The 27,038-nt window shown below is 36.8% G+C and overlaps 1 protein-coding gene across 2 annotated transcripts in view; it reads right to left on the minus strand.

The window, feature by feature from the left end:
- The window catches only part of SLC44A1 (solute carrier family 44 member 1), a 454,935-nt gene extending 436,098 nt beyond the window's left edge, over positions 1-18,837 (minus strand). For both annotated transcript variants that reach the window (XM_053702619.1, XM_053702618.1), the window contains exon 1: positions 18,298-18,837. In XM_053702619.1, the coding sequence (XP_053558594.1) occupies positions 18,298-18,321 (24 nt within the window). In that variant the 5' untranslated portion in view covers positions 18,322-18,837. The remainder of the gene's footprint in view (positions 1-18,297) is intronic.
- Between the last annotated feature and the right edge of the window lie 8,201 nt (positions 18,838-27,038).

The following is a 27,038-nucleotide window of genomic DNA, read 5'->3' on the forward strand; positions in this document are numbered from 1 at the left end:
ATTTAAACAGGTGGCAAGCAGCAACATTAAAACAGAGGGGGGCAATGTAAAGGGACCAGGGCCCCAAAATATAGACGCCAGGATGAAATATTAGGTCACCAATTGTGCAATAGCACCTGGCAATTATTTTTTTTATTGAATATAGGTTCCCTTCAAGTGCACTTAAAATTAGAGTGTGGCATCTCTTATTTCAGAGATTTGAAGATTTTGCACCTGTTCTAAGCAGTCACTGAGTAGCATGTCGCTGAATAAGGCAAACTGCAGCATAGAAGTATACTACAGGCATTCCATTTTCTCTAAAAGGGACTAGTAAACAAAATACAAATTTGCAGATGTAAAGAACAGAAAAATAAACAAACAGTTGAAATGGGAATCCGTTTCAGTTTTATGCTGTATTCTATGAATTGTACCACAAACCTTTTTTATGTTATTGCATTTCATTCAGTTACAGTATGTGACATTATATATGTCAAGCTAGAAAATGCTACCTGAAAAAAGGCTCACAAGTCCCTGACCCAGTTATATCTGGGCAGCACTGGAACTGGGACAGAGAGATAGACTTAGGGGTAAATTTATTAAAGTGCGGACGGACATGATTAGAAGTAGCGTATCATGTCCGCCGCACATCGATAAATGCAGACAGCATACACTGTCTGCATTTATCATTGCACCAGCAGTTCTTGTGAACTGCTGGTGCAATTCTGGCCACTAATCTACAGGGGACGATCTAGCAGGGGGTGTTAAACAACCCAATCATATTCGATCGGGTTGATTTCTGTCCGTGGCCTCAAAGCAGGTGGACCAGAGGTCAGGTTAAGGCTCGCCGGAAACACGGGGTATCAAGCTCCATACGGAGCTTGATAAATTGACCCCTGAAACAGAGAGAGACAGAGAAACGGACTCATCCCCACACAAAGACACTGCTCTAGATATGTAGTGTTGTTCTATTGCCAAAACTAAACTGCTCAAAAAGAGTCCTCAAAATGGCTGGGTAAAAGGTGGTAACCCTAACTATCTATTGTGCATGTGGAATCTCCCAGAGCAGAAGCCCTATGAATATGCATCGTATGCCGTCAGCCATTACAACTTAATCTAAGGCTGTTGTATACTATGTGCATTGTAAAACACACCAAACCATATACTGTGCATGCTTATTAAATAGACAAAAACAGCAAACAACAAGACATGGCTGGCTGTTCAGGTTATATTCTCATTCAAGAAATCTAAAATTCTGCTAGAGTATTTAATATTTGTTTTAACCCCCCCCCCATAAGGAACAACATGTTCACATCAGTATGTGTCCGTGACAAACTTTCTCCTTTTGCAACTATGTTAGTGAGATATTATCAATTGTGTTTTTAGCCATCAGGCAGCAGTGTTTGCAACACAGTTACAAACACTACTGCCATAGACATGTGCATGCACCTCAGCTCCTATCAGCCTACCTAGGTTTACTCTAAAAAGAAAAGATAGCAAGAAAACAAATCAAGTTTGCCAATAGAAGGAAAGTGGTTTAAAACGCTATGCTCTATCTGAATAAGTTACTATGCCTTAAATGACCTCAGCAGAGATGATTAGATAAATAGAGCTACAAAACAATCATTGCTTTATGGGCACAGAAACTTTACACTTTTTTCAATATTTAAACAACTAATAGAATTTTTATAAATGTGTCTGCATTTTATCTAATTACTTATACCCAATGCAATTTGCAGTACATGGTTTTCACGCCATGAGATCCAGAATAAGAGAGCATCTGTCCACCATCAATGTGGGCAAAGCATCTACACCTCTGGTCCAACATTTCTCCAAGAATCACAATGGTAATCTAAATACTTTTAGATGGTGTGCCATAGAGAAAGTAATGATTCCCAAGAGAGGTGGAAATCTGGATCAGTTACTAGCCAAGAGGGACATTTACTGGATGTTTAAGCTTGACACCAGAATGCCTAGGGGGCTTAACTCTGAATATGATAAATTACTGGGAGTAGTTTCTCCCAGGGCCCACGGGCATCCTGATGTCTCTCTCTCTCTCTCTCCCCCCATTAGAGTCTCCCATAACAGGTATACATCTACGGTATTAGGGTACCCAGTTCAAGTTCCTACTTTTAGAAGTCATACCCATTACCATTATAGAGAAGGTCTTAATACTCAAGCTTATTGATTGGTAAGAATATGTGGCGGTAGTCCATTATATCCCATGGAGTTTACAGTTCCCATATATGGTACATACACTAATATTTTTTTCAATAGAGGATATCTGTATAAAACTCATTTGCAGATTCAATCTTACTAGTTGTTAAAATAATATATATACATATAAATGTGTCACATCCATTCTTTTGCAGCTTTATATCAATAGATATTTATTTATGCACAGCATGCAACATTATAATCATTGTCTCTCCTTTTTGTAATAATATGGTGGACATACATTTGTATTTTTCAAAATTATTGTTACACATTGAATAAGTGTATGCAATTTCTATATTGCTAAGTTATTTATTTTTCCCTTGCATCTAGCAGGCTGGGAAATGTTTAATGCAGTGGGCGTATCTTGTGTTTTAATCAAATCAGCAGTACAGCCAATTGAAATTCTGTATTTGTTTTAAATACCTGTGTAAGGCACAGCACTAACAGGCTATGACTACGGCTTGAAAGCCGAAACGCGTAAGCCTTAGTGCTGCGCCCGCTACGAGAAAGTGTTGGAGTTTCTAGGTTTTAAAAGCATCAAATAAAGTTCTGGTTTTATTTACAAGGAAGGAGTGGATCGTTGCTTGCTTTCTTCAATCTGCATTTTATTCTCAAGCTATAAATCAAAAAATAGCCTTTTTGCAAGACACTTATTCTAAGATTAACCAAGTGCCAATGTAAATACCAGTGAAAATTGTATTCTCACATCTATCACAAATTTGGAATAATATCTACATATTTTATTGAGCTGAAAATTACATTAACCACTTAACTTTCGATGGGGATTGCTTTTCTGATAGTGCGGTCCTGCCACTCGAGGCGAAAACCGTGCTTTTATGGCCTGATAAACTCTTAACGAACAGTGACGAACATAGTAAGTCGTGGTCATTATGGTGTTAACTGGAAAACCAGAAAATGTACACAGTTTCACTAAAATAAAATCCCAGTTTAAGTGAAACAGTCATTTGATTTAGTGCTGGAGAACTCTTGTTTGTCAACTTTGCACATTGCAAACATATTATATGTTCTAGCCTCATATGATCATTTTAACTGATAGATTTGAGAATAAAAACACAAAAGGGCCAGATTACGAGTAGAGCAAAAACGTTCGCATGCAAACGATATCTGGTTTCGCGACCGTTTGCACACATGTTAAATTGTGCTGGTATTACAAGTTGAAAGTAAGTGTGATTGCTTGAGCGCAATTGCATTTTACACTGGAGCTGTGGTTAACTGTTTCGGGAAACAAACAAGTTGCACAAAACACATCAAAAATACATAACAAAAGTACAATTACACTCAAACACCATCTAATAAAAATTATTTAAAAAGAAAACACAAAAGTTATAAGGACTCAAAGATATGCGGTCTCTGGTGTTAGAAGAAATAAAATGAAGGGAAAAGGGCTTTAACAGAGAATATATATATATATATATATATATATATATATATATACACACACACACATATATCTCTCACATTGGAGCCCTTTGCCGCTGAAGTAGCTGAAAACATGTAAAAGACTTTATTTAATAAAGGTTTTAACTATGTATTTACTGTAAATATTTCACAATCTAATGTTCTGCACATAGCAGACTATGTTACATGTACTTCTTAATAGAGATAGATTAAAAATATATATATAAAGCAAATAGAGTCAAAGAGGAAGGCACTCACCGGGTCTTGATCAACTTATCTCTTTATTTTACAGAAGTGACGTTTTGGGGTTCTCCCTTTTTCAGGGGTAACGTCACTTCTGTAAAATAAAGAGATAAGTTGATAAAGACCCGGTGAGTGCCTTCCTCTTTGAATTAATGAATGTATAATTAGGGCTGCAACTAACAATTATTTTCATAATCGATTAATTGGACGATTATTTTTTCAATTAATCGGATAAAAAAATTCTGATATTTAAAATAAAATCCACAAACTGAGTGTTACAAATAAACTTCAGACTAAAACTTTATATTAACACAACTGTTTACCAATTTTCAAGAAGCAGAACAAATTTTTATTTGAAGAACATTGGAATGTGAAATATTCATATTTTCATGTTGGGGTAACTCAAAAGAGAATATGTGATCGTGTTTACGTGAACAGGCACACAATATTCTAACTTTGGCTTTCTGTGCTCGTTAGGTTAGCACACGTGCGAAAACAGTTTAATTTTAACTCATAATACAAGCGCAACCAGATGAGAACTTGCTTTGTAGCGTACCTGGTCAAATGTCTTGAATGTAAACTGCAATATGTAGGTCTTGCCACAAGAGAAGCTAGAGATAGAATTATTAAAGGGCCATAATACCCAAATGTTTAAACACTTGAAAGTGATGCAGCATAGCTGTAAAAAGCTGACTAGAAAATATCACCTGAACATCTCTATGTAAAAAAGAAAGATATTTTACCTCAAAAGTTTCTCAGTAGCCACATCCCATTGTAAAGGACTTGTAAGCAGCAAATCAGTATGTCTGTCCCGGGACAGCGGAAGGGGTGAGCTTACGTGCACTCTCATCTTATTTCCCTATTCAGTTTAAAGGAAGTTTGCTATGAAATCTCAGTTTAGTGAAATCTCATGAGCTCACAGTAAAAGAGTTCATGACCTCAGCACTGCTGATGGGCTGCTATTAATTTCTTCATTTTTATTTACCTGCAGCTGGGCTGCAGCCAAGTATAACTTTTTACACAGAACTTACTTTGCTGAGCTGAGGAAGTTGTGAGGTAAAATATCTTCCATTTTTTACATAGAGAGGCTCAGGTGAGATTTTCCTGTCAGCTTTTTACAGTTATACTGCATCAGTTTCAAGTGATTTAGCATATGAGTATTATGTCCCTTTAAAGAACATTTATATGACGTCAAATCACTTTATCCAAGCTCACAGGTAGCTTCACATTTTAAATATGTACACAATGAACAGGTAGAAAATCTGAGATTACAAATAATTGAGCATGTAAGGACCCCATGGAGAGGAGGAAATTGGGAAAAGCTGTTACAAAAATGTGAGGCTTTTTGGATTTTTAAACTACAAACTAGAACCCCCAAAGGCCTAAATATACATGCAGATCTCATTAATTTTTTGGAATAAAAATAATCTACTTATGATATATAAGCAAAATACGGAGATGACGAACCCCCAATATATATGAGACAGAGGTTACTGAGATAATACTGTATGGAGAAGGTTAGAATTTGCTTACCATTAAATAGAAATTAATTTACCCATTAAGAGTAATTGTTATATCACAGAGGTAACAAAAACAATATTCTAAGGGGCAGATAGAAATCTGATCATTGTCCAAAATGAATTTATTTGAAGTTATTAGTTAAGAGTAACTGTAATATCAGCCCAGAGATGTAACAAGTCATATTAGGTATCAATATGGGATGAGTGTGTATGAATATGTGTGTTTACACTAAATTGTAGGTAGAATATAAATTCATTGAAAATTGTGTACTATTAATGTAATCTATGATGTGAAAAACAATGTAGTGAGTCCCTTTGTATACAATACAATGTATGGCATCCAATTAATTTATGGACGAAATAAGACATTGCACAAACTAATACTAACAGAAAGAATCCTTGTCATATAAAAAATATTGGAATAAAATACTTATGAATATGTGTATTCACACGAAATTGTAGGTAAATATGCCCATTGTAAATTTGTGTATGATAGATGAAACCATAGTTGTGAGAAACAATGCTGTCAGTTTCTTTGAGTATAGTATTTTGTACTTTTTTGGATGAAATTAAAAAAACAAAAACAATCTATGAACTTGTATAATAGAAATAATCTCTCCAGTACAATATGACAAAATAACATTTCTAACAATAATATCCACATAAAGTGGGATACAATTGATTTCTAAACATATGAAACTATAAAACTTGTTCCTTAAAAACAACTGCTGTTCTGTTAATGCAATTATAAGTAACCTCCTTGTATCACAGATTAATGTTCTTCTAAAAATGTCAATAGATGTTCACAATTTAGACACTGGTTTAGAAAGTGTTAATAGATATTTGCATACTGACATACGTCACAGGACTAACGTATATTTTGAGGCTGTCAGGTCAGTGCAGCACAATCTATGAGGAAGGCGCAAGCTGAAACGCGTAAGACCGGTGCTGCACTGGCCTCTAGATCCCGTTGTATGCATTTTTTAACTGTGAAATAAAAGTTATTTTTTAAACTTTTACATCCGCTGCCTAGCTTTTGAATTTCTCGTCATACTATCCGAGCCACAGACAGTACGACAGTCAGTAGTTATAACTTATAAATCGATAAAGAAGGAACGCACTTGTACTACTTTAAAATAATCACCCATTAGTACATACCCACGAGAGAAGAAATAAGTGTCATGGTAACTATGCAATGATCTAGACAGATCATATAACTGATCATTAATTAAATATACAAAGATAGATGCAATGAAAAAAATATATAATTACAGAACTACCTCTGCTAATTTCTATTGGAAGAGCAAATCACTTAACACAGGTACCTGTCTAAATTCATTGAAAAGATAAAATAACCTCTATAATATGAGTGTCCCTCAAAGGGTATTTATTATTGAGTATCAGGGATTGCCCAGGAGTCTATAAACATTTTAGGCAATTGTAGCTGTCTATTTGGTATAGATTTAAGCCCACTCCAATTCTCACATCATGCGGAAGGCTATGCCTGAAGTAGAGAGCAGGGTCAGAAGGGTTTCATGCAGAAGGGCACAACATTCATTTTGTATGGTCAGGAAGGGGAGCATCTTCTTAAAGTGGGAGGGTAATAAGATATGATTATCGTTAATTCTGAAGATTTGGGATAGTATCAACTCTCTTGTCTCCCTGGTGAGTCTTGTAAAAGCGTCTGAAAAGCACTCAATCATTGTAAGACGCCTCCTCCTTGCTCAAATCTCTAGCTAAGCTTCCATTAAAGAAGACAATTAAGTTTAGAATTGGATTGCTGAGTTCTGTGCAGGCTGAAACTTCTATCTGTGAGGGAGCAGTCCCAGTGACCTTCGGAGAACTCAGGATATCAGAAGCCGCATCACCACTTTCAGGGTCACCTGGGCAGATAATCACGATAATCGTTTGCTTGCCCCTCCTGCAGAGCCTCTGCTTGTGCTTTAATAGAAATGGTCAAGATCCCAAGGATGTCGAAGCCGCTACTCGAGTCTCAGAAAGTACTCCTGGAGCATCTGTGTCATTTCCTGCTCACATCGTTCTATCAGGGCTCCACAGGTTTCTCCATTATAGGTAAGGCTGAGTGAGTATGCGACTCTTCTCTGCTCAGCTGAAATGTAGGAATAGCAGTTTAACATTCAAGCTGCAAGCTAAAGAAGTTACGACATACTGCTTTTTCCAGTTGACCGGGGGGGGGGTATTAGAAGAAAGCTAGCTTCCAGATGTGCATTGCTGCTGGCAAGGCTATGTATGTATGCTTTTCAACAAATTATACAAAAAGAACAAAGTTCTTAAAATTGCCTGTTTTGTCTAAACCATGAAAGTTTCATTTTGACTTTTATGTCCCTTTAATTTAAGGTTTGCTGTTTCGAGTTCAAGCTATGGGGTTTACAAATGTATGTAAAAATCAGCAGTAAGAAGACATACAATTATTTTAACCACCAATTTAGGGTAATATATAACTACGGAAAATAATCGAAACGTTTAGGAAACGGAAGTCCTGGTCCCTGCATTTCCCTTGGTCAATTAGGCAGTGAGTGGAACAGAGGCTTCCATGTGACTCAACAGGATTAATGACTTAGGTAATGAAAACCTAACTGTAAGTCAACCATTAGGTTGTAATGAGATTATATAGAGATGACAAAAAAATGAGTTCCCTTCCTATCCTAGCAAAGTCATGTTGTCTTAGAATTACTCATGTAATAATGTCTTAGAATGAATATAATGTTAATTATTTTAATAAATAAAGAATAGGTGAATACAAATGCAACACAGCACTCAATTTATTTTTGAACGGCATTTGACAACAATGTCATTCTTTAATGTGAGCAGATAGATTATATGGGGCACTTGGTTTTCACTGCCCCTGGGAAAAAGCATAGCTAAAGGACATGATTATCAAAAACTTACTGCCATTGAGAGAAATCACAACAAATTTTTGAGGGCTTTTTTTTTAGCATTATATTGTAATATATGTGTCTCTCCTCCACAACCAGAACCTACATAACTAAACATCTCTCAAGCTAAAATTTGCCGTTCTAAATTTATTTGAGGGATCTCACAGCACTGATTTGACTTCTAAAATAATCTTGCCAGATTTTTGGTGGGTAAGCAAACAAGTCCTTCTAAGGGGAGAACAGCAGACAGAGGATACCTGCAGCCTTATGTAAATCTGGCCCTGTGCCACTGGACTTTCTCAGTAAATATGTTAGTATTTGTCTTTAATGTCATAAAAGTATATACTGCTCTTAATATTTCTACAATATTGATATGCAGCCCCATGTGTTAGGTTTCCATTACTGGTTTATATTATTCATAAATTTGAACTCAATGCTATGATTTTTAAGTCAACTCAAGATTGATCGTTTTGATGCCAATATTTACAAAGAAAAGATTCTAAAATTCTTCACAGGACACAAATATATGAGCATTCCCAAACGTAATATTCATTAATCACCAATGCTTCACAGTCATAATCTAACACTAAATTCACTTGTCGTGCACTTGGCGGTCTTGACAGCACGGTTGACAACAAGTCCATAAGGATCTGTGATGAATCTGTGATATGCTGTTACTTGCAGATAATGTATAATCAATAAAGAACATTGGCGACCTTAGCAATTTGAAGCGTACCATAACAAAAGAACAGTTTCCATTCCTCAGCTCCATTTTTCAAAAACTGAGCTCAATTGTCACGTTATGTTTCCCACCACTACACATTCACAGACAGTGCTACCCGGATACACATAAACTGCTGTTGGAGAATGTTCTACATACAAAAGTTTCTCAGCTTTACATACAAAGTGAATTTAATTTTAGATTATACTGTTTTAAATAAAACTTTTTTTATTACTCTTATATTTGATTAGTTCTACTACATCCAGATAGAATGCTTACAGATCAAGTATATACACAACTGCCACAAAGAACCCATATATCAGTGATATATGTGCATTTTATCCCTAGAATCTACTTTAAAGTAAATACATCTTCAAGAACTTTTCCTTTAAAGATGGTTTTACCAATTCTGCACATTCATTAACAACCATTGCAAAATAAATAAAAATAATGATAGGGACCTGCATTTTCAGAAATCACATAAGGACAACACAGTTTTCATGGTGTGTGCGTGTGATTAAACTATGTAGGGTCGACATTAGTGCAGCTGAAACTGCAGTAACCATATCATTAAATGCTTTTCATGATAATTGCACACCCCTGGGAACTGGCTCCTACCTTTTTGGGTTACATTTATATTCTCTCTTTTTATATATATTAAACTGCCCCCGCCCTGAGTGCTTTGCATGACATCATCAATAGCATCACTGATTACATCACACACATGACATTGATGGCATCAATTACATTACTGGTGACATCATCAATGGCATCAGTAGTGACAATCTTTAAAATTATCCTACACAAAGAAATTATATTTTCTATATTATTATCAATTACATCACTAGTAACATCATATATATATATATTTTATATATATCTCTCATTATCATCATCAATGACATAAGTTATGAAATAACATCCTACACAAAGAAATTATAATTTCTAAATCATCAATGACATCAATAACATCTGTACAGACATAACCCATCACATCATTCTTCAAATCAGATAGATTATATTTTCTAAAAGTATAAGTCACTAACAGCCACCACAACACACAGCAATGTATTTCTGCTTTTTTAACCCTGCTTCTAATTTCCATTAATCATGCTTTCTTTCTCACCCTTGTATCTTTCTCTCTTATGCACATCAGTCTTCTCATCCTATATCTTTTATTGACCTAAGTTCTCAGGCATAAGCAGCCTCTTCTGTCCGTTTGATTTCCATTGTCCAGCATCCCTTGCTTAGGTTTTCTCTGGCTCACCTTACCTCCTACAGCATGTTCTCCTTTTCCCTAACACAGAGCAACTTCCTAACTCTCTAACACCTATCATACATAATCCATCCTTACCCTCTTAGGTAACACATTTCATACAATAAATTAAGTCAATACAAACCACATATTTAATATCCCACTACATACTTGTCTTTTTTTTTGCCTTTTGGAAACATTAATACATTTCTTCACATTGCTGTATTTGGCGATACCTTCATACGATATGTCAAACAATATTGCGCAACATAATCCAAGATAAATTGTAATAAATCCTTTCTTCATTTCTCTGATGTGTAGAAAATGGGCATGGGTTATGTCACTATTGATGCTAGTGATGTCATAGGTGATTTTTTTTTTTTAATATAATTTCTCTGATCTATAGGATGATGCCATGGTTTAGGTCACTACTAATCCCGTTAATTATGTCATAGGTTAGGTCACTAGTGATGTAATTAATGTCATATGTCAGTGATGTCATTGATGATGCACCAGGGTGGAGGCAGTTTAAGTTGGGATTTTCCCTTGATTTTTAACATTTCATTAAGAACTTAAACTCTAGGTGTTAAAAATATATACACACACCTTACTCATGCTAACCCGACAAGTGCAAATTTTGTTTGCACTTGAGTGCACCAGTTTAACTTTCAACTGGCAATGCATGCGCAAGTTAGCGTGATAGAGATAAAAGACATATAGATCCAATGACAAAAAAAAAGACAAATGTATGTAGCCATCAATAACCAGCTAGCTCCCTGTAGTGCACTGCTGCTCATGTAGCCTACCCAGGCATGCTTTTTAACAAATGATACAAAGAACATTTTAATTTGATAACAGAAGTAAATTAAAAAAAAGTCTCTTAAAACAATATGCTCTACCTATACCATGAAAGTTTCATTTTGACTTTGATATCCCTTTAAGCTGTGAGAACAATCTAATAGAAACACCTTAAAGGGACACTGAACCCAATTTTTTTCTTTCGCGATTCAGATAGAGCATGCATTTTTAAGCAACTTTCTAATTTACTCCTATAATCAAAATGTCTTCATTCTCTTTGTATCTTTATTTGAAAAGCAAAAATATAAGTTTAGATGCCAGCCCATTTTTGGTGAACAACCTGGGTTGTTGCTGCTGATTGGTGGATAAATTCACCCACCAATAAAAAAATGCTGTCCACAGTGCTGAACCAAAAATTGGCTGGCTACTTAGCTTAGATGCCTTCTTTTTCAAATAAAGATAGCAAGAGAACGAAGAAAATGTGATAATAGGAGTAAATTAGAAAGTTGCTTAAAATGACATGCTTTATCTGAATCACAAAAGAAAAAAATTTGGGTTCAGTGTCCCTTTAAGCTTTTTGGGGGGGGAAAAAAAAAAAAAAAAAAAAAGGAAAACCAGGACCCCAAAACAAAGTAGCATAAAATCTTCAAATTAAAAAGGTCCTTCCACTGCCCAGAGATAAAGTTTCAAGACATAGAAACTGAGTTTGACAGCAGATAAGAACCATAGGCTTAACAAGTCTGTACAAAAATTCTCAAAAGTGTAAGCTTATTTAGTTCATAGCAGCATAGTCGCTTGACTTGGACTGGAGTCCCAAATTTGATGACCTGCAAATGAGTTCTCGTGTGATCACCCAAGCTCAGAAATCTGCAAGTTAAATTTGTTGTATCTAATGTCAAATGTGATTCTGTCACACTAACATCACTAAAATGTTACTGAAATATTAATCTTGCAAAATAACATTTCATAACACATAAAATTGCTATATTTTCTGAATCATATATTTTTAAAATGTGCAATAAATCAATGTTTTTAATATCTATATCCGCAATTAAACTTTGCAATTTATGATTATATATTTAAAGTATTAAGAAAAAAATTACTTTATAAACAAAAATACTGTTAACACAAAAGATGTAGGTACTAATACAAATATATTAACTCCTAAAGAAAATCAGACCAAGATTGGGGTCATGTGGTACATAGCCCATACTATTCACTTCCTTGTTAGCTTGTGTCACTGTCTTTCTAATATTTCATCCTGGATGTCCTCGTACTACCTTAAAAAGGAACAATAAACACTAAAATGCTAAATAGAACGATGCATTCAAAGAAAAGATTAGTCAGAGAATAACATGTAAATATATTTTTTTAAAGTTTCATTAGCTGTTTAAATATTGACAAAAATAAGTGTAAAATTTTAGTGTCTATAAAACAATGGGAGCTGCAATGTTGTAACTTAGGTTACATTATCTGCTGTGGCCAATAAGAACAGTTAGAAATAGGTCCCTAGAGTGTGCAGCAAATGCCTGTGAGGAATATGTGGAAGTGTTCTGCATTTTCATTTCTAACAGCAACTAAAATTCTCATAATTTCAGAATGGAATTACAGAAAAATGGGACAAAATAAATAATTAAAGCATATTGAAATGGTTTTTTTTATTATTATTTATACAGTTTATCTTTTGGAAGTGTTTAATGTCCCTTTAAGCTAAATTTCTCTAAAACTGAGCTCCTTATTGTCACCCCTTCTTCCAAAATATTAACTCCACATCTTTCTATAACATCATTACACCAACACCTCATGCCCGATGTCTTCGGGTCATACTTGACTCCGATCTTTCTTTCACTCCCCACATCCAGTCTTTGGCTAATCTGTGCCATTTCCACCTTTAAAACATCTCCAAAAGTTGCCAGTTCCTTACCCAAGACACAACTATGATTTTAATCCACTCTCCCATCATTGTCTGACTTCACTATTGCAACGTGATCCTGTCTGGTCTTCCTAGCTGCTGTCTATCTCCTTTACAATGCATAATTAATGCCTCAGGATCCTACTCTACAGAAAATACATTTTGAATGGAGGAGAGGGGTGCAATGCTACAAAAAAAAACAGAGGGGGGCGCCCTTCAATACGATTGCAGGGAGGGTGACCCTACACTACAGAACAAAAGTATTAATAATTAAATAAAACAAAAAATATATAATAAACTGGGTACTTGCAGACAGCTGCCAGTACCTAAAATGGCTACCACTAGTGGGAAGGGGAGGGATTAGGGAGGTGGAAGATTGCAGAAGAAAAAAAAAATTAAAAGAAACCCTAAACTGTATACAAGTAGACTGTTTGCCAGTACCTAAGATTATGACCAGGGAGGTGGAAGGGTAACCCCTACATTATAATACTATTACCCTTACCAGCTAACTAATTAATCCCTTTAACTGCTTAGAATTTCTAAAGTGTTATGATTGCACAAGCGTTATGCAAATAATTTCGGTGAGAAACCCAAAGTTTGTGAAAAAGTCAACGGCAAAATTGTGGCATGAAATATACCAAAATGGGCCTAGATCAACACCTTGGGGTTGTCTGCTTAAAAAAAGTTATACAGTTTTGATAGGTATATAAAAAAACAAAAGGTTCTATTTCTGTTTAAGTGGAGTGATAGCAAAAATGCTAACATTTTCTCTAGTACTTTGGACAAGTTTTTCTCTGAAGTTCCTGTAGTAAAGAGGTTAAAAACATTAAGCAACGGGTGAGAAAAATATTCTACATTAAATAAGTTTCCACTAATAATGAAATATAAATTAAAAATAAGGGAACTAACATTTTATTAAAGTTGTCATGTCTGATACAAGCATTTATGTTACAGGGCTGGACATTTTCACTAGTTATGGAATAACAAATTGCAGTGAACAAGAAAGAAATGTGTCTTTTTCTTTATTTAACATTGAGCATTCTAGAAACGTATTAACCTTTTAACTTGTAAGTTACTTCTAAATACACACACTTTTGTTTGTTTTTCCTCTCTATCATATCTATATAGACAGACATACTGTGCAAAAGTTTTAGGCATGTGTGAAAAATGCTCAAAAGTAAGAATGCTTTCAAAAATAGAAATGTTAATAGTTTTTTTTTTTTTTCCCCATCACTTAACCCCTTCATGATAGGGTTATAAAGTCTACATCGGAACAATGTTCCGATGTAGACAAATTGAAACCATGTGTGGGATCGGGTCTGGGGGGGTGTCCCTATGACGCTAGGAACGTCCTCCAGACCGCGATCAAATCCTGCAAGCCTAGTAGGGTTCAGGAGAGCCATTTGCAATGATGTTGCATTCCGTCATAACAGCTTTAAAGCCCAGTGCCATTGTGACGGAATACAACGGCATTAAAAGGTTAACAAAAAGCTAATGCTAAATCAAATAAATATTTGGTGTGACCACCCTTTGCCTTCAAAACAGCATGAATTCTTCTAGGTACAAAAGTCAGGATTTTTTTAGTCATATAGTCAGGTGCATGACTAAACAATTATACCAAAACAGGTGCTAATGATCATCATTTTAATATGTAGGTTAAAAACACAACAACATTAACTGAAACAGAAACAGCTTTGCAGGAAGAATAAAACTGGGTGAGGTACAGCCAAACTCTGCTAACAAGGTGAAGTTGCCGAAGACAGTTTAATGTCACAAGTTATACACCATGTTAAAGGGACACTGTACCCAAAAATTTAATTTCGTGATTCAGATTGAAATTTCAAACAAATTTCGAATTTACTCCTATTATCAAATTATCTTCATTCTCTTGGTATCTTTATTTGAAATGCAAGAATGTAAGTTTAGATGCCGGCCCATTTTTGGTGAACAACCTGGGTTGTCCTTGCTGATTGGTGGATAAATTCATCCACCAATAAAAAAAGTGCTGTCCAAAGTACTGAAACCAAAAAAAAAAAGCTTAGATGCCTTCTTTTTCAAATAATGATAGCAAGAGAAAGAAGAAAAATTTATAATAGGAGTAAATTAGAAAGTTGCTTAAAATTGCATGCTCTTTCTGAATTACAAATGAACAAATGTGGGTTCAGTTTCCCTTTAAGATCGAGCACAGCAACAAGACACTGCAAAATTTAAGTCTAGATAAAAAGTCTACCTCATGCTCTATAAAGCAATTAAAGACACACAATCATTAGGATCCTTTTTTTTGGCACAAAAAGAGCCATTTCAATGTGTATATATCGCATACCAAGCAAATAAATGGAAGGAACTAAGCATTAGCACATAATTGACACACATATACTGTTTATAATTTAAACATTTGACAATTTGATCCATCCATATATTCAAGAGCTTGCATTCTTTTTGACTATACTGATATAATACTCTTAACCCTTAAAGTTTTTTTGTTTTGTTTTTTAGAAATTATATATTGTTTACACTGAACAGTACCACAGTAGATGGTAAATGCCTTAGCAGCAACAATGGTTTTAAATAAGTATCTTTTATAAATCACATAATGATGTTAATATTTCTCTCATAACTGGCACTTGGCATTTCTGTGTTATGAATAAATAGCCAGACTTGCTATTTTAAGGTGTTGGCTCAACTGCACCAGGTTGTAAATTCCACTCCCTATTTTCTCACTTTCACTTAAAGGTACAATCAAGTCCAAAAAACCCTCATGTTTCAAATAGGGCAAGTAATTTTAAACAACTTTCCAATTTACTTTTATCACCAATTTTGCCTTGTTCTCTTGGTATTCTTAGTTGAAAGCTAAACTTAGGAGGTTCATATTCTAAATTTCTAAGACCTTGAAGGCCGCTTCTAATCCTAAATGCATTTTGATAGTTTTTCACCACTAGAGGGCATTAGTTCACGTGTTTCATATAGATCAGTGGTTCTCAACCAAAGTGGCCTCAAGGCCCGGTAAATTTTAGCTGGACATGTCCAGGGCCCGGTAGTTTTATATATATTTGCCCCATCAGTAACTAAGCAGTTTAGTGTGGGTTTAGTGGGGGCCCTGGAGTGTGGGGGTCCTGCCGAGGGTCTGTCGCTGTGAGGGCCATGGAGTGTGTGGTCTGGTCCTGGAGGTTGGGGGCCCTTTCTTTGGCCCTTAATGTTGGGGGTCCTGGCTCTGTTGTGGTTAAGGCAGGGAGGCTACCATGTTCATTTGCATAAATTTGAATACATTTGGGTCAGTGTGAGACAGTTTTCCTGGGGCCTTGATTGGTCTCAGTCTGCCCCTTGTGTGCAGTGGGGTAAGAGTGTGCAGTGGGGGCATGACAGGTCAGGGCCCACCAGCAGGGCTATCACGGCCCGGTACTGGGCCACGGCCCGGCTGTTGAGAAACCAGGATATAGATAACATTGACTCATGCACGTAAATTTACCATGGAGACAGCTCTGATTGGATAAAATGCAAGTCTGTCAAAAAAAATTAAAATAAGGAGGTAGTCTACTGAGGCTTAGATACAAGGTAATTACAAAGGTAAAACGTGTATAATTATAACTGTGTTGGTTATGCAAAACCGGGGAGTTGGTAATTAAGGGATTATCTATCTTTTAAAACATCAAAAATTCTGGTGTTGACTGTCCCTTTAACACCAGAATCTTTGTTGTTTAAAAAAAGATAGATAATCCCTTTATTACCCATTCCCCAGTTTTGCATAACCAACACAGTTATATTAATATACTTTTTACCTCTGTGATTATCTTGTATCTAAGCATCTTCTGACAGCCCCCTGATCACATGACTTTTTATTTATTATCTATTGACTTTCATTTTAGTCAATTAGTGCAGTGTCTGCCACAACCCATGGGCGTGATCACAATGTTATCTATATGGCTGACATGAACTAGCTCCCCCCTGTTGCAAATAAAAACCATGTGATAAGAGGCGGCCTTCAAGGGTTTAGAAATTATATGAGCCTTCCTATGTTTAGCTTTCAACTACGAATACCAAGATAACAAGACAAAATTGGTGATAAAAGTAAATTGGAAAGTTGTTTAAAATTACATGCTCTATCTGAATCATGAAAGTTTTTTTTCGGACTTGACTGTCCCTTTAACTATGTGTATACAGTTATATCCAATCCTAGGGATTACAAACACTTTACTATCAGATTTTCCAGAAATCACTGTTGTACGATGCTTGTATCTGTCTAATCTTTAGTATTAAGCTAAAACTATCAGAGAATATTTTAAATACAATGGTAATTTGCTCTTGGCAAGCATAAAAAAAAAAACTCTACATTTAGTGGTACTGCATCGAAATCTGGCACATCAGCACTAAATTTAGTTCATAACTTATGATAATGTAACTTTTTAATAGGACAAGCAAGTTAATCCCATTGAGAAATAAACATAAATGTTTCAAAATATACAGGCTGACAGTTTTAATGCCCAGGCTCAGGAGACTTGCATTAAGTCCTACGTGACCTGGATCTCTGAGGAGTGACCTCAGAAAGAAAATATCTCTTGATCCTCTGGGTGACAGACGCAAGAAGGTGAATCCAACCTCAAAACTGAGATAGTGAGTTGGTGATCTGACTGCATATTAATCACTAGATACCATCTATACTCTTCATTTTCCTTTAAAATCAATTCAAAGACTTTTTGGAACAATTTATACTGCATGATGACACTAAACAGCTTGATAAATCCAACAGTTCTTAGACTGTTACTGATGAAGAATAAAAGAACATCTACCTACATAGATACACCCTTCCCTAGCTCAAAATGTGTGGGTGGGTTAACATTTTGGCTTTCTTCTAAATGAGACATTTATCAACTGCTATAACTTGCAAGGGCAGATAATATCAATCATACTTAAAAATTTATTTTCACATCTGCAAATATTTTTGTAGCAAGGTTAATAACACTAATGTCTTTGACATGCTGATGCCATTAGCAAAACGGGGTACTCCTTATTAGATGGATATAGATAATCTTTACTTCTTACACATCCCCATTCTGCAATGTGACTCTAGCTGCTGGAATTTTATATTTTAGGGAACTAACATTCTACATTATACTAAAGTGTGTAAGATCATGATGTACATTAAATTGCCTTTCCTATCTTCAACAGTAATAAAAAAAAATCAAGCAGACATCCATTCACAGGTTTAATCGATTGCCTGATAAAAGTGGGTTAATTCTGGTAAGTTGGAAAACACCTTCCCTTTTAATGGCATCACACAATTTAAAGCATTGTTGTGAAACGAAAATAAGAGGGCAGTTTAGATAATAGATGTGCTAACTTACCTGTGAGCTCCCACAGCATCCCATGGTTACGTTTGTTTTCGTATCCCCGTATTTCGTATCGCCCTGACTTGAGCTGATATGTATCTGTACTATAATACAGCAGGATTCCCAAGGGACAGGGAGATGGAGCCAGGGAAACTACTGTGGGGCAAAGGAGAGAGGGAGGGAGACGAGGAGAGGGAGGGAAACAATAAAACAGACTGACCAGTAAATACTGCAAAAGCAGGAAATCATCAAAGAAAAAAAATACAGTGAAAAGAAAACAAAATTCCAAGGCGAGGTCAAAAGGAAGAAAATCCACCTCCCTGGGTGGAATGAAAAGCTCTGCACTGTTGCTAGCTGCAGGGCTATTGCTTTCTCTTTTATTTTATGCTGTTTTAGGAAGACGGTAAGTGCCATCTGCCGCTCGTGGGGCAGGCTGGGTATGTAATACCAGCCATGTCTTTCTATAGGGAGCCAAAAGAAAAACCAGGGGAAAGGAAAATAGGATTGTGTTGTGTGTTGATTGCCTGTCTGGCAGTGTCTGTGTGTGAGTGACCGTTTCCAGCCGGCTGCCTGTCAGTGGGGACTGGGGGGTGGCTAACAGGAGGGGCTATATCTAATGGCAGAATACACAGCTTTCAGATCTGTGTGCCATTAAAACAAGCCCTGGCTGCTTCCGGCTGCAGAGAAGGGGGGGGGGGTTACTGAAAGCAAAGAAAGCCTTCCCAGCAACACAACCCTAATAGTTCCTTGTAGCAGGAAAGTGGTTGGGTGAATAAAACAGTCCAACTCATTTAGGGTAGGGAAACATAACTGAACACCACCGGTATTTTCTTATAAGAAAGGTGGCAACCCTAAACTCATTCTACGCGTAAAATTTTGTTATTTTGGGCAGCATTTTCTATAAAAAAATAATAATTAAAAAATGTTATTGGTGTTTTGGTTTTGTTTTGCAATCATTTCAATGTACAGTGTTCTTTGTAATATAGCTGTATTAGCATAAAAAATAATATATGTTAAGTGTTGAATGGTAGAATAAATAAAGGGGGTTGAAACACAAATTTACTTTGCTCCTATGTTATTTTTTGTTACAGAGATACCTAGTTATATATTTCTGCCATCTAGTGCTCTTGCTATTCTATAACAGTGCTGCAAAACTGCTGTCATATAGAACATTTATTTGCAGAAAATGACAACTGATCAAAATAACAAAAAAGATGCAGTGTTTTCAGATGTCAAATAATGCAAAGAAAACAAGTTCATATTCATTTTTAAACACACAATACTAATGTTTTAACTTAGCAAAAGTTCAGAAATTAATATTTGGAGGAATAACCCTGATTTTTCAATCACACAACTTTCATGCATGTTGTCATGCTCTCTAACAGTCTTTCATATTGCTGATGGGTGACTTTATGCCACTCCTGGCGCAACAATTCAAGCAGCTTGGCTTTGTTTGATGGCTTGTGACATCCATCTTCTTCTTGATCACATTCAAGAGGATTTAAATGGGGTTTAGGTTTGGAGACTGGGCTGGCCATGACAGGGTAGTGATCTGGTATTGATCCACACCTTGATTGATATGCCTGTGTGGCATGGAATATTGTCCTGCTGGTGAAAAAAAATCCTCAGATTTTTTGGGAAGCATTGTTAGAGCAGAAGGAAGCAAGTTTTTCCAGGATAACCTTGTACATGGCTTGCTTCATGTGTTGTAAACCCCTTAATGACCAAGGAGGTGCCTGGCACGTCCTCAGGGGTTTCAAGCGCTGGAAGTGATCGTGATCGCTTCCAACCGCTTTCAGGGTATTGCAGTGATGCCTCGATATTGAGGCATCCTGCAATACCCTTTTTTAAGAAACCGATGCAGAGAGGGACACTCTGTGGCACTCTCTGCATCGACCAGCGATGGTGCCGATTGTTGGTGGCGTGGGAGGGATAGCAGGGAGGCAGGTGGTTGGCCCATCGCTGGTAGACTTCCTTCCTGTTAGGATGATGGGGCGGGAGCGTGCGCAGGGGGGTGGGAGGAACCGCTGTAGTGAAAGGGAAGGAGGGAGAGGGGGGTATAGTTTTTGGGAAAGGGTAAGGGATCTGGGAGGGGGTAGGGTATTGAGGGGGGGCAGCTACACTACAGAAAAATGGGGGGGATTATTATTTTTTTTTATAAAAAAAGGCAATTTTATTAGTAAACTGGGTACTGGCACTTTAAACAATTTTCCAATTCACTTTTATCATCAAATTTGCTTTTTTTCTCTTGGTATTCTTTGTTGAAAGCTAAACCTAGGTAGGCTCTTATGCTAATTTCTAAAACCTTGAAGGCCGCCCCTTATTTCAATGCATTTGGCAGTTTTTCACAGCTAGAGGGCGTAAGTTTGTGTGCCATACCGATAACATTGTTGCAACGACCCGTGGATTTACAAGTGAGAGGGCACTGATTGGCTAAATCAAGTCTGCCAAAACAACTTAAATAAGAGGGCAGTCTGCAAAGGCTTAGATGCAAAGGCTTAGATACAAGGTAATCACAGAGGTAAAAAATATTAATATAACCATGTTAGTTATGCAAAACAGGGGAATGGGTAATAAAGGGATTTTCTATCTTTTTAAACAATAACAATTCTGGAGTAGACTGTCCCTTTAAGATGGTGGTGAAAACTGTGAGGTGGGGGAGGGAAGAGAGCTGTTTGAAAGGGGTCAGAGAGTCTCCAACCCTCCCACTAATGGCAACCATCTTTGGAAATGGCAGCTGTCTGCCAGTACCTAGTGTAAAAAATATATTTTATTTTATTTGAATTTTTTTTTTTATCTTTCTGTATTGTAGTGGTGCCCTCACCTCCCCCTCTGGCGATTGATAGTGCCCCCCATTCCATTTTTTTTTCTGCAGTGTAGGACCCATCCCACTCACTCACCCTAATGACAGTTTTATTATTGGTAACACAGATTAGTTGCATGCTTGTAAGCAGGTTACTCAAGTTGTCCATCACTTTAATTTTCTTTAAAATTTTATAAAAAATTGTAATATCCCCATGAGTACCCAGGTGTATTGCACAAATTCAATTGTGTGATATAGTGAGCGCTGGGAAGCTTAAAAGGACTGTGAGAGTATGGATGTGTTAGAAATGCAATATATTTAATACAGTCAATTAAAAAATACAGTATAATACATACAGATTAAAAAACTTCTTAAGATCTTCCTAAAATCTCCATGGATCCATGAGATAAAAATTAAAAATTAAAAGATATAGTGTTACCTATATCTGTTAAGCTAAAAATGCCCTACTGTTGGAACAAGTGTTACGTTAGCTCCAACAACAGTCTAAGATCATAATATAATGTGATCTATAAAATACAATTTGAGCACAAATATTTACGTACAGCAATCTGGAGTAATAACCAGAGATTAGCGTGATATATTATGAATGGTACAAATGCAGTATAGCAATGTGAGTGATACAAATTCAATATACATACAATACAATAGTGTAAGATAAATGCAATTGCAATACCAATAAGGTGACCGGATAGATCCGGTATAAAGAGATAGTGGTGAATAATATAGTGTGAAAAAAATATAAAATGTCTCTCAGATGATCTCTAAAAAATGTCTCTTTGAAAAAACACAGTGTTCCAAAAAAAAATATATGTTCCAAAAAATATCAGTGTTCTACAAAAAATTTAGGCCTAGATTTGGAGTTTGGCGTTAGCCGTGAAAACCAGCGTTAGAGGCTCCTAACGCTGGTTTTAGGCTACCGCCGGTATTTGGAGTCAGTGATTAAAGGGTCTAACGCTCACTTTTCAGCCGCGACTTTTCCATACCGCAGATCCCCTTACGTCAATTGCGTATCCTATCTTTTCAATGGGATCTTTCTAACGCTGGTATTTAGAGTCGTTTCTGAAGTGAGCGTTAGAGCTCTAACGACAAAACTCCAGCCGCCGGAAAATAGCAGGAGTTAAGAGCTTTCTGGGCTAACGCCGGTTCATAAAGCTCTTAACTACTGTACCCTAAAGTACACTAACACCCATAAACTACCTATGTACCCCTAAACCGAGGTCCCCCCACATCGCCGCCACTCGATTAAAATTTTTTAACCCCTAATCTGCCGACCGCCACTTACGTTATACTTATGTACCCCTAATCTGCTGCCCCTAACACCGCCGACCCCTATATTATATTTATTAACCCCTAATCTGCCCCCCTCAACGTCGCCGACACCTGCCTACACTTATTAACCCCTAATCTGCCGAGCGGACCTGAGCGCTACTATAATAAAGTTATTAACCCCTAATCCGCCTCACTAACCCTATAATAAATAGTATTAACCCCTAATCTGCCCTCCCTAACATCGCCGACACCTAACTTCAATTATTAACCCCTAATCTGACGACCGGAGCTCATCGCTACTATAATAAATGGATTAACCCCTAAAGCTAAGTCTAACCCTAACACTAACACCCCCCTAACTTAAATATAATTTACATCTAACGAAATTAATTAACTCTTATTAAATAACTTATTCCTATTTAAAGCTAAATACTTACCTGTAAAATAAATCCTAATATAGCTACAATATAAATTATAATTATATTATAGCTATTTTAGGATTAATATTTATTTTACAGGTAACTTTGTATTTATTTTAACCAGGTACAATAGCTATTAAATAGTTAAGAACTATTTAATAGTTACCTAGTTAAAATAATAACAAATTTACCTGTAAAATAAATCCTAACCTAAGATATAATTAAACCTAACACTACCCTATCAATAAATTAATTAAATAAACTACCTACAATTACCTACAATTAACCTAACACTACACTATCAATAAATTAATTAAACACAATTCCTACAAATAAATACAATTAAATAAACTAGCTAAAGTACAAAAAATAAAAAAGAACTAAGTTACAAAAAATAAAAAAATATTTACAAACATCAGAAAATTATTACAACAATTTTAAACTAATTACACCTACTCTAAGCCCCCTAATAAAATAACAAAGACCCCCAAAATAAAAAAGTCCCTACCCTATTCTAAATTAAAAAAGTTAAAAGCTCTTTTACCTTACCAGCCCTGAACAGGGCCCTTTGCGGGGCATGCCCCAAGAATTTCAGCTCTTTTGCCTGTAAAAAAACACATACAATACCCCCCCCCAACATTACAACCCACCACCCACATACCCCTAATCTAACCCAAACCCCCCTTAAATAAACCTAACACTAAGCCCCTGAAGATCTTCCTACCTTGTCTTCACCATCCAGGTATCACCGATCCGTCCTGGCTCCAACATCTTCATCCAACCCAAGCGGGGGTTGGCGATCCATCATCCGGTGGCTGAAGAGGTCCAGAAGAGGCTCCAAAGTCTTCCTCCTATCCGGCAAGAAGAGGACATCCGGACCGGCAAACATCTTCTCCAAGCGGCATCTTCGATCTTCTTGCATCCGGTGTGGAGCGGGTCCATCTTGAAGCAGGCGACGCGGATCCATCCTCTTCTTCCGTTGTCTCCCGACGAATGACGGTTCCTTTAAGGGACGTCATCCAAGATGGCGTCCCTTGAATTCCGATTGGCTGATAGGATTCTATCAGCCAATCGGAATTAAGGTAGGAATATTCTGATTGGCTGATGGAATCAGCCAATCAGAATCAAGTTCAATCCTATTGGCTGATCCAATCAGCCAATCAGATTGAGCTCGCATTCTATTGGCTGATCGGAACAGCCAATAGAATGCGAGCTCAATCTGATTGGCTGATTGGATCAGCCAATCGGATTGAACTTGATTCTGATTGGCTGATTCCATCAGCCAATCAGAATATTCCTACCTTAATTCCGATTGGCTGATAGAATCCTATCAGCCAATCGGAATTCAAGGGACGCCATCTTGGATGACGTCCCTTAAAGGAACCGTCATTCGTCGGGAGACAACGGAAGAAGAGGATGGATCCGCGTCGCCTGCTTCAAGATGGACCCGCTCCGCACCGGATGCAAGAAGATCGAAGATGCCGCTTGGAGAAGATGTTTGCCGGTCCGGATGTCCTCTTCTTGCCGGATAGGAGGAAGACTTTGGAGCCTCTTCTGGACCTCTTCAGCCACCGGATGATGGATCGCCAACCCCCGCTTGGGTTGGATGAAGATGTTGGAGCCAGGACGGATCGGTGATACCTGGATGGTGAAGACAAGGTAGGAAGATCTTCAGGGGCTTAGTGTTAGGTTTATTTAAGGGGGGTTTGGGTTAGATTAGGGGTATGTGGGTGGTGGGTTGTAATGTTGGGGGGGTATTGTATGTGTTTTTTTTACAGGCAAAAGAGCTGAAATTCTTGCGGCATGCCCCGCAAAGGGCCCTGTTCAGGGCTGGTAAGGTAAAAGAGCTTTTAACTTTTTTAATTTAGAATAGGGTAGGGAATTTTTTATTTTGGGGGTCTTTGTTATTTTATTAGGGGGTTTAGAGTAGCTGTAATTAGTTTAAAATTGTTGTAATAATTTTCTGATGTTTGTAAATATTTTTTTATTTTTTGTAACTTAGTTCTTTTTTATTTTTTGTACTTTAGCTAGTTTATTTAATTGTATTTATTTGTAGGAATTGTGTTTAATTAATTTATTGATAGTGTAGTGTTAGGTTAATTGTAGGTAATTGTAGGTAGTTTATTTAATTAATTTATTGATAGGGTAGTGTTAGGTTTAATTATATCTTAGGTTAGGATTTATTTTACAGGTAAATTTGTTATTATTTTAACTAGGTAACTATTAAATAGTTCTTAACTATTTAATAGCTAATGTACCTGGTTAAAATAAATACAAAGTTACCTGTAAAATAAATATTAATCCTAAAATAGCTATAATATAATTATAATTTATATTGTAGCTATATTAGGATTTATTTTACAGGTAAGTATTTAGCTTTAAATAGGAATAAGTTATTTAATAAGAGTTAATTAATTTCGTTAGATGTAAATTATATTTAAGTTAGGGGGGTGTTAGTGTTAGGGTTAGACTTAGCTTTAGGGGTTAATCCATTTATTATAGTAGCGATGAGCTCCGGTCGTCAGATTAGGGGTTAATAATTGAAGTTAGGTGTCGGCGATGTTAGGGAGGGCAGATTAGGGGTTAATACTATTTATGATAGGGTTAGTGAGGCGGGTTAGGGGTTAATAACTTTATTATAGTAGCGGTGCGGTCCGCTCGGCAGATTAGGGGTTAATAAGTGTAGGCAGGTGGAGGCGACGTTGTGGGGGGCAGATTAGGGGTTAATAAATATAATATAGGGGTCGGCGATGTTAGGGCAGCAGATTAGGGGTACATAGGGATAACGTAGGTTGCGGCGGTTTACGGAGCGGCAGATTAGGGGTTAAAAAAAATATGCAGGGGTCAGCGATAGCGGGAGCGGCAGATTAGGGGTTAATAAGTGTAAGGTTAGGGGTGTTTAGACTCGGGGTATATGTTAGAGTGTTAGGTGCAGACGTAGGAAGTGTTTCCCCATAGGAAACAATGGGGCTGCGTTAGGAGCTGAACGCTGCTTTTTTGCAGGTGTTAGGTTTTTTTTCAGCTCAAACAGCCCCATTGTTTCCTATGGGGATATCGTGCACGAGCACGTTTTTGAGGCTGGCCGCGTCCGTAAGCAACTCTGGTATCGAGAGTTGCATTTGCGGTAAAAATGCTCTACGCTCCTTTTTTGGAGCCTAACGCAGCATTTTTTTGAACTCTCAATACCAGAGTTAAATTTATGGTGCGGCCAGAAAAAAGCCCGCGGAGCGTTAACAGCCCATCTACCGCCAAACTCCAAATCTAGTCCCTAGTGAATTAGTGTGTGTAAAAAATCCTAGATGATTAATTCCAATTGAAAAACTCTTCCCAAAACTTCCAAAAATAACTCCAATGACTGTGGTAAACGTGAGATATAATTAGAAAAAAGTGAAAGAAATGCAAAAGAGAAAATGCAATGATATGGCGGATAGGTCCAAGATCCTCCTCCTAAATCTGTGGGTAAAATAAAGTACAATAGTGTAATAACGTCTAAATGCGGTACAATGGAATGAGAAATGTGCTCACCAGTATGTCGACGCGTTTCGGCCCTCCTAGGCCTTTCTCAAGACAATACTGGTCTGTATGTCTCTGGGAGCTTTATACCCTAATACCATGGGTGATTGGCTCTACTTTGGCGCCAAAAATCGGGGTCTGCCCTTTCCTGTTTGTCCCAGTGTTACATGGGAAATGAGGGTTTTCTTTTTTGTTTAATGTGACTTTTATGTTCTTAAAATATTTTGTATCAAATTCTTTTCGTGTACCTTACTATTTGAGGGTGTCTCTTATTTCTCTAATATGGTGTATATCAAACAGTATTTCTTTTTCTTGGTAGCCCCACTTCCGGAGCGTTTCACTCGCTATCTCTACCGGTTCCTTTACTTGTAGCCTAACATCCGGTTTCGCTCTTGCTACTTCCGGTTTCGCTTCTACCGGAAGTCTGGATTTACTCTTATCCGGTTGTGCTATTGCCGGATGTTTATCTAATTTGTATCTTCAGTTTTACCTGTGACGTTTTCTATGTAGCCTGCATGACTTATGCGGTGGGTTAGGGGTCCAACAATGTCCTAGTTTTGTATGTGTGAGCCAGTGTTTAACGCATATATAGAGAACATATGTAAAACGCTTATATAAACATATATAAAACAACCTTAGCTTGTAGGTGTGATTGTTAAACAGACGGTACATATTGCATAGATACCTAGGCATTTGGAACTATAGAGAGATATCTTTAAAATTATTTAGAA

The sequence above is a fragment of the Bombina bombina genome, chromosome 2, assembly GCF_027579735.1.
Source record: "Bombina bombina isolate aBomBom1 chromosome 2, aBomBom1.pri, whole genome shotgun sequence".
NCBI lineage: Eukaryota > Metazoa > Chordata > Amphibia > Anura > Bombinatoridae > Bombina > Bombina bombina.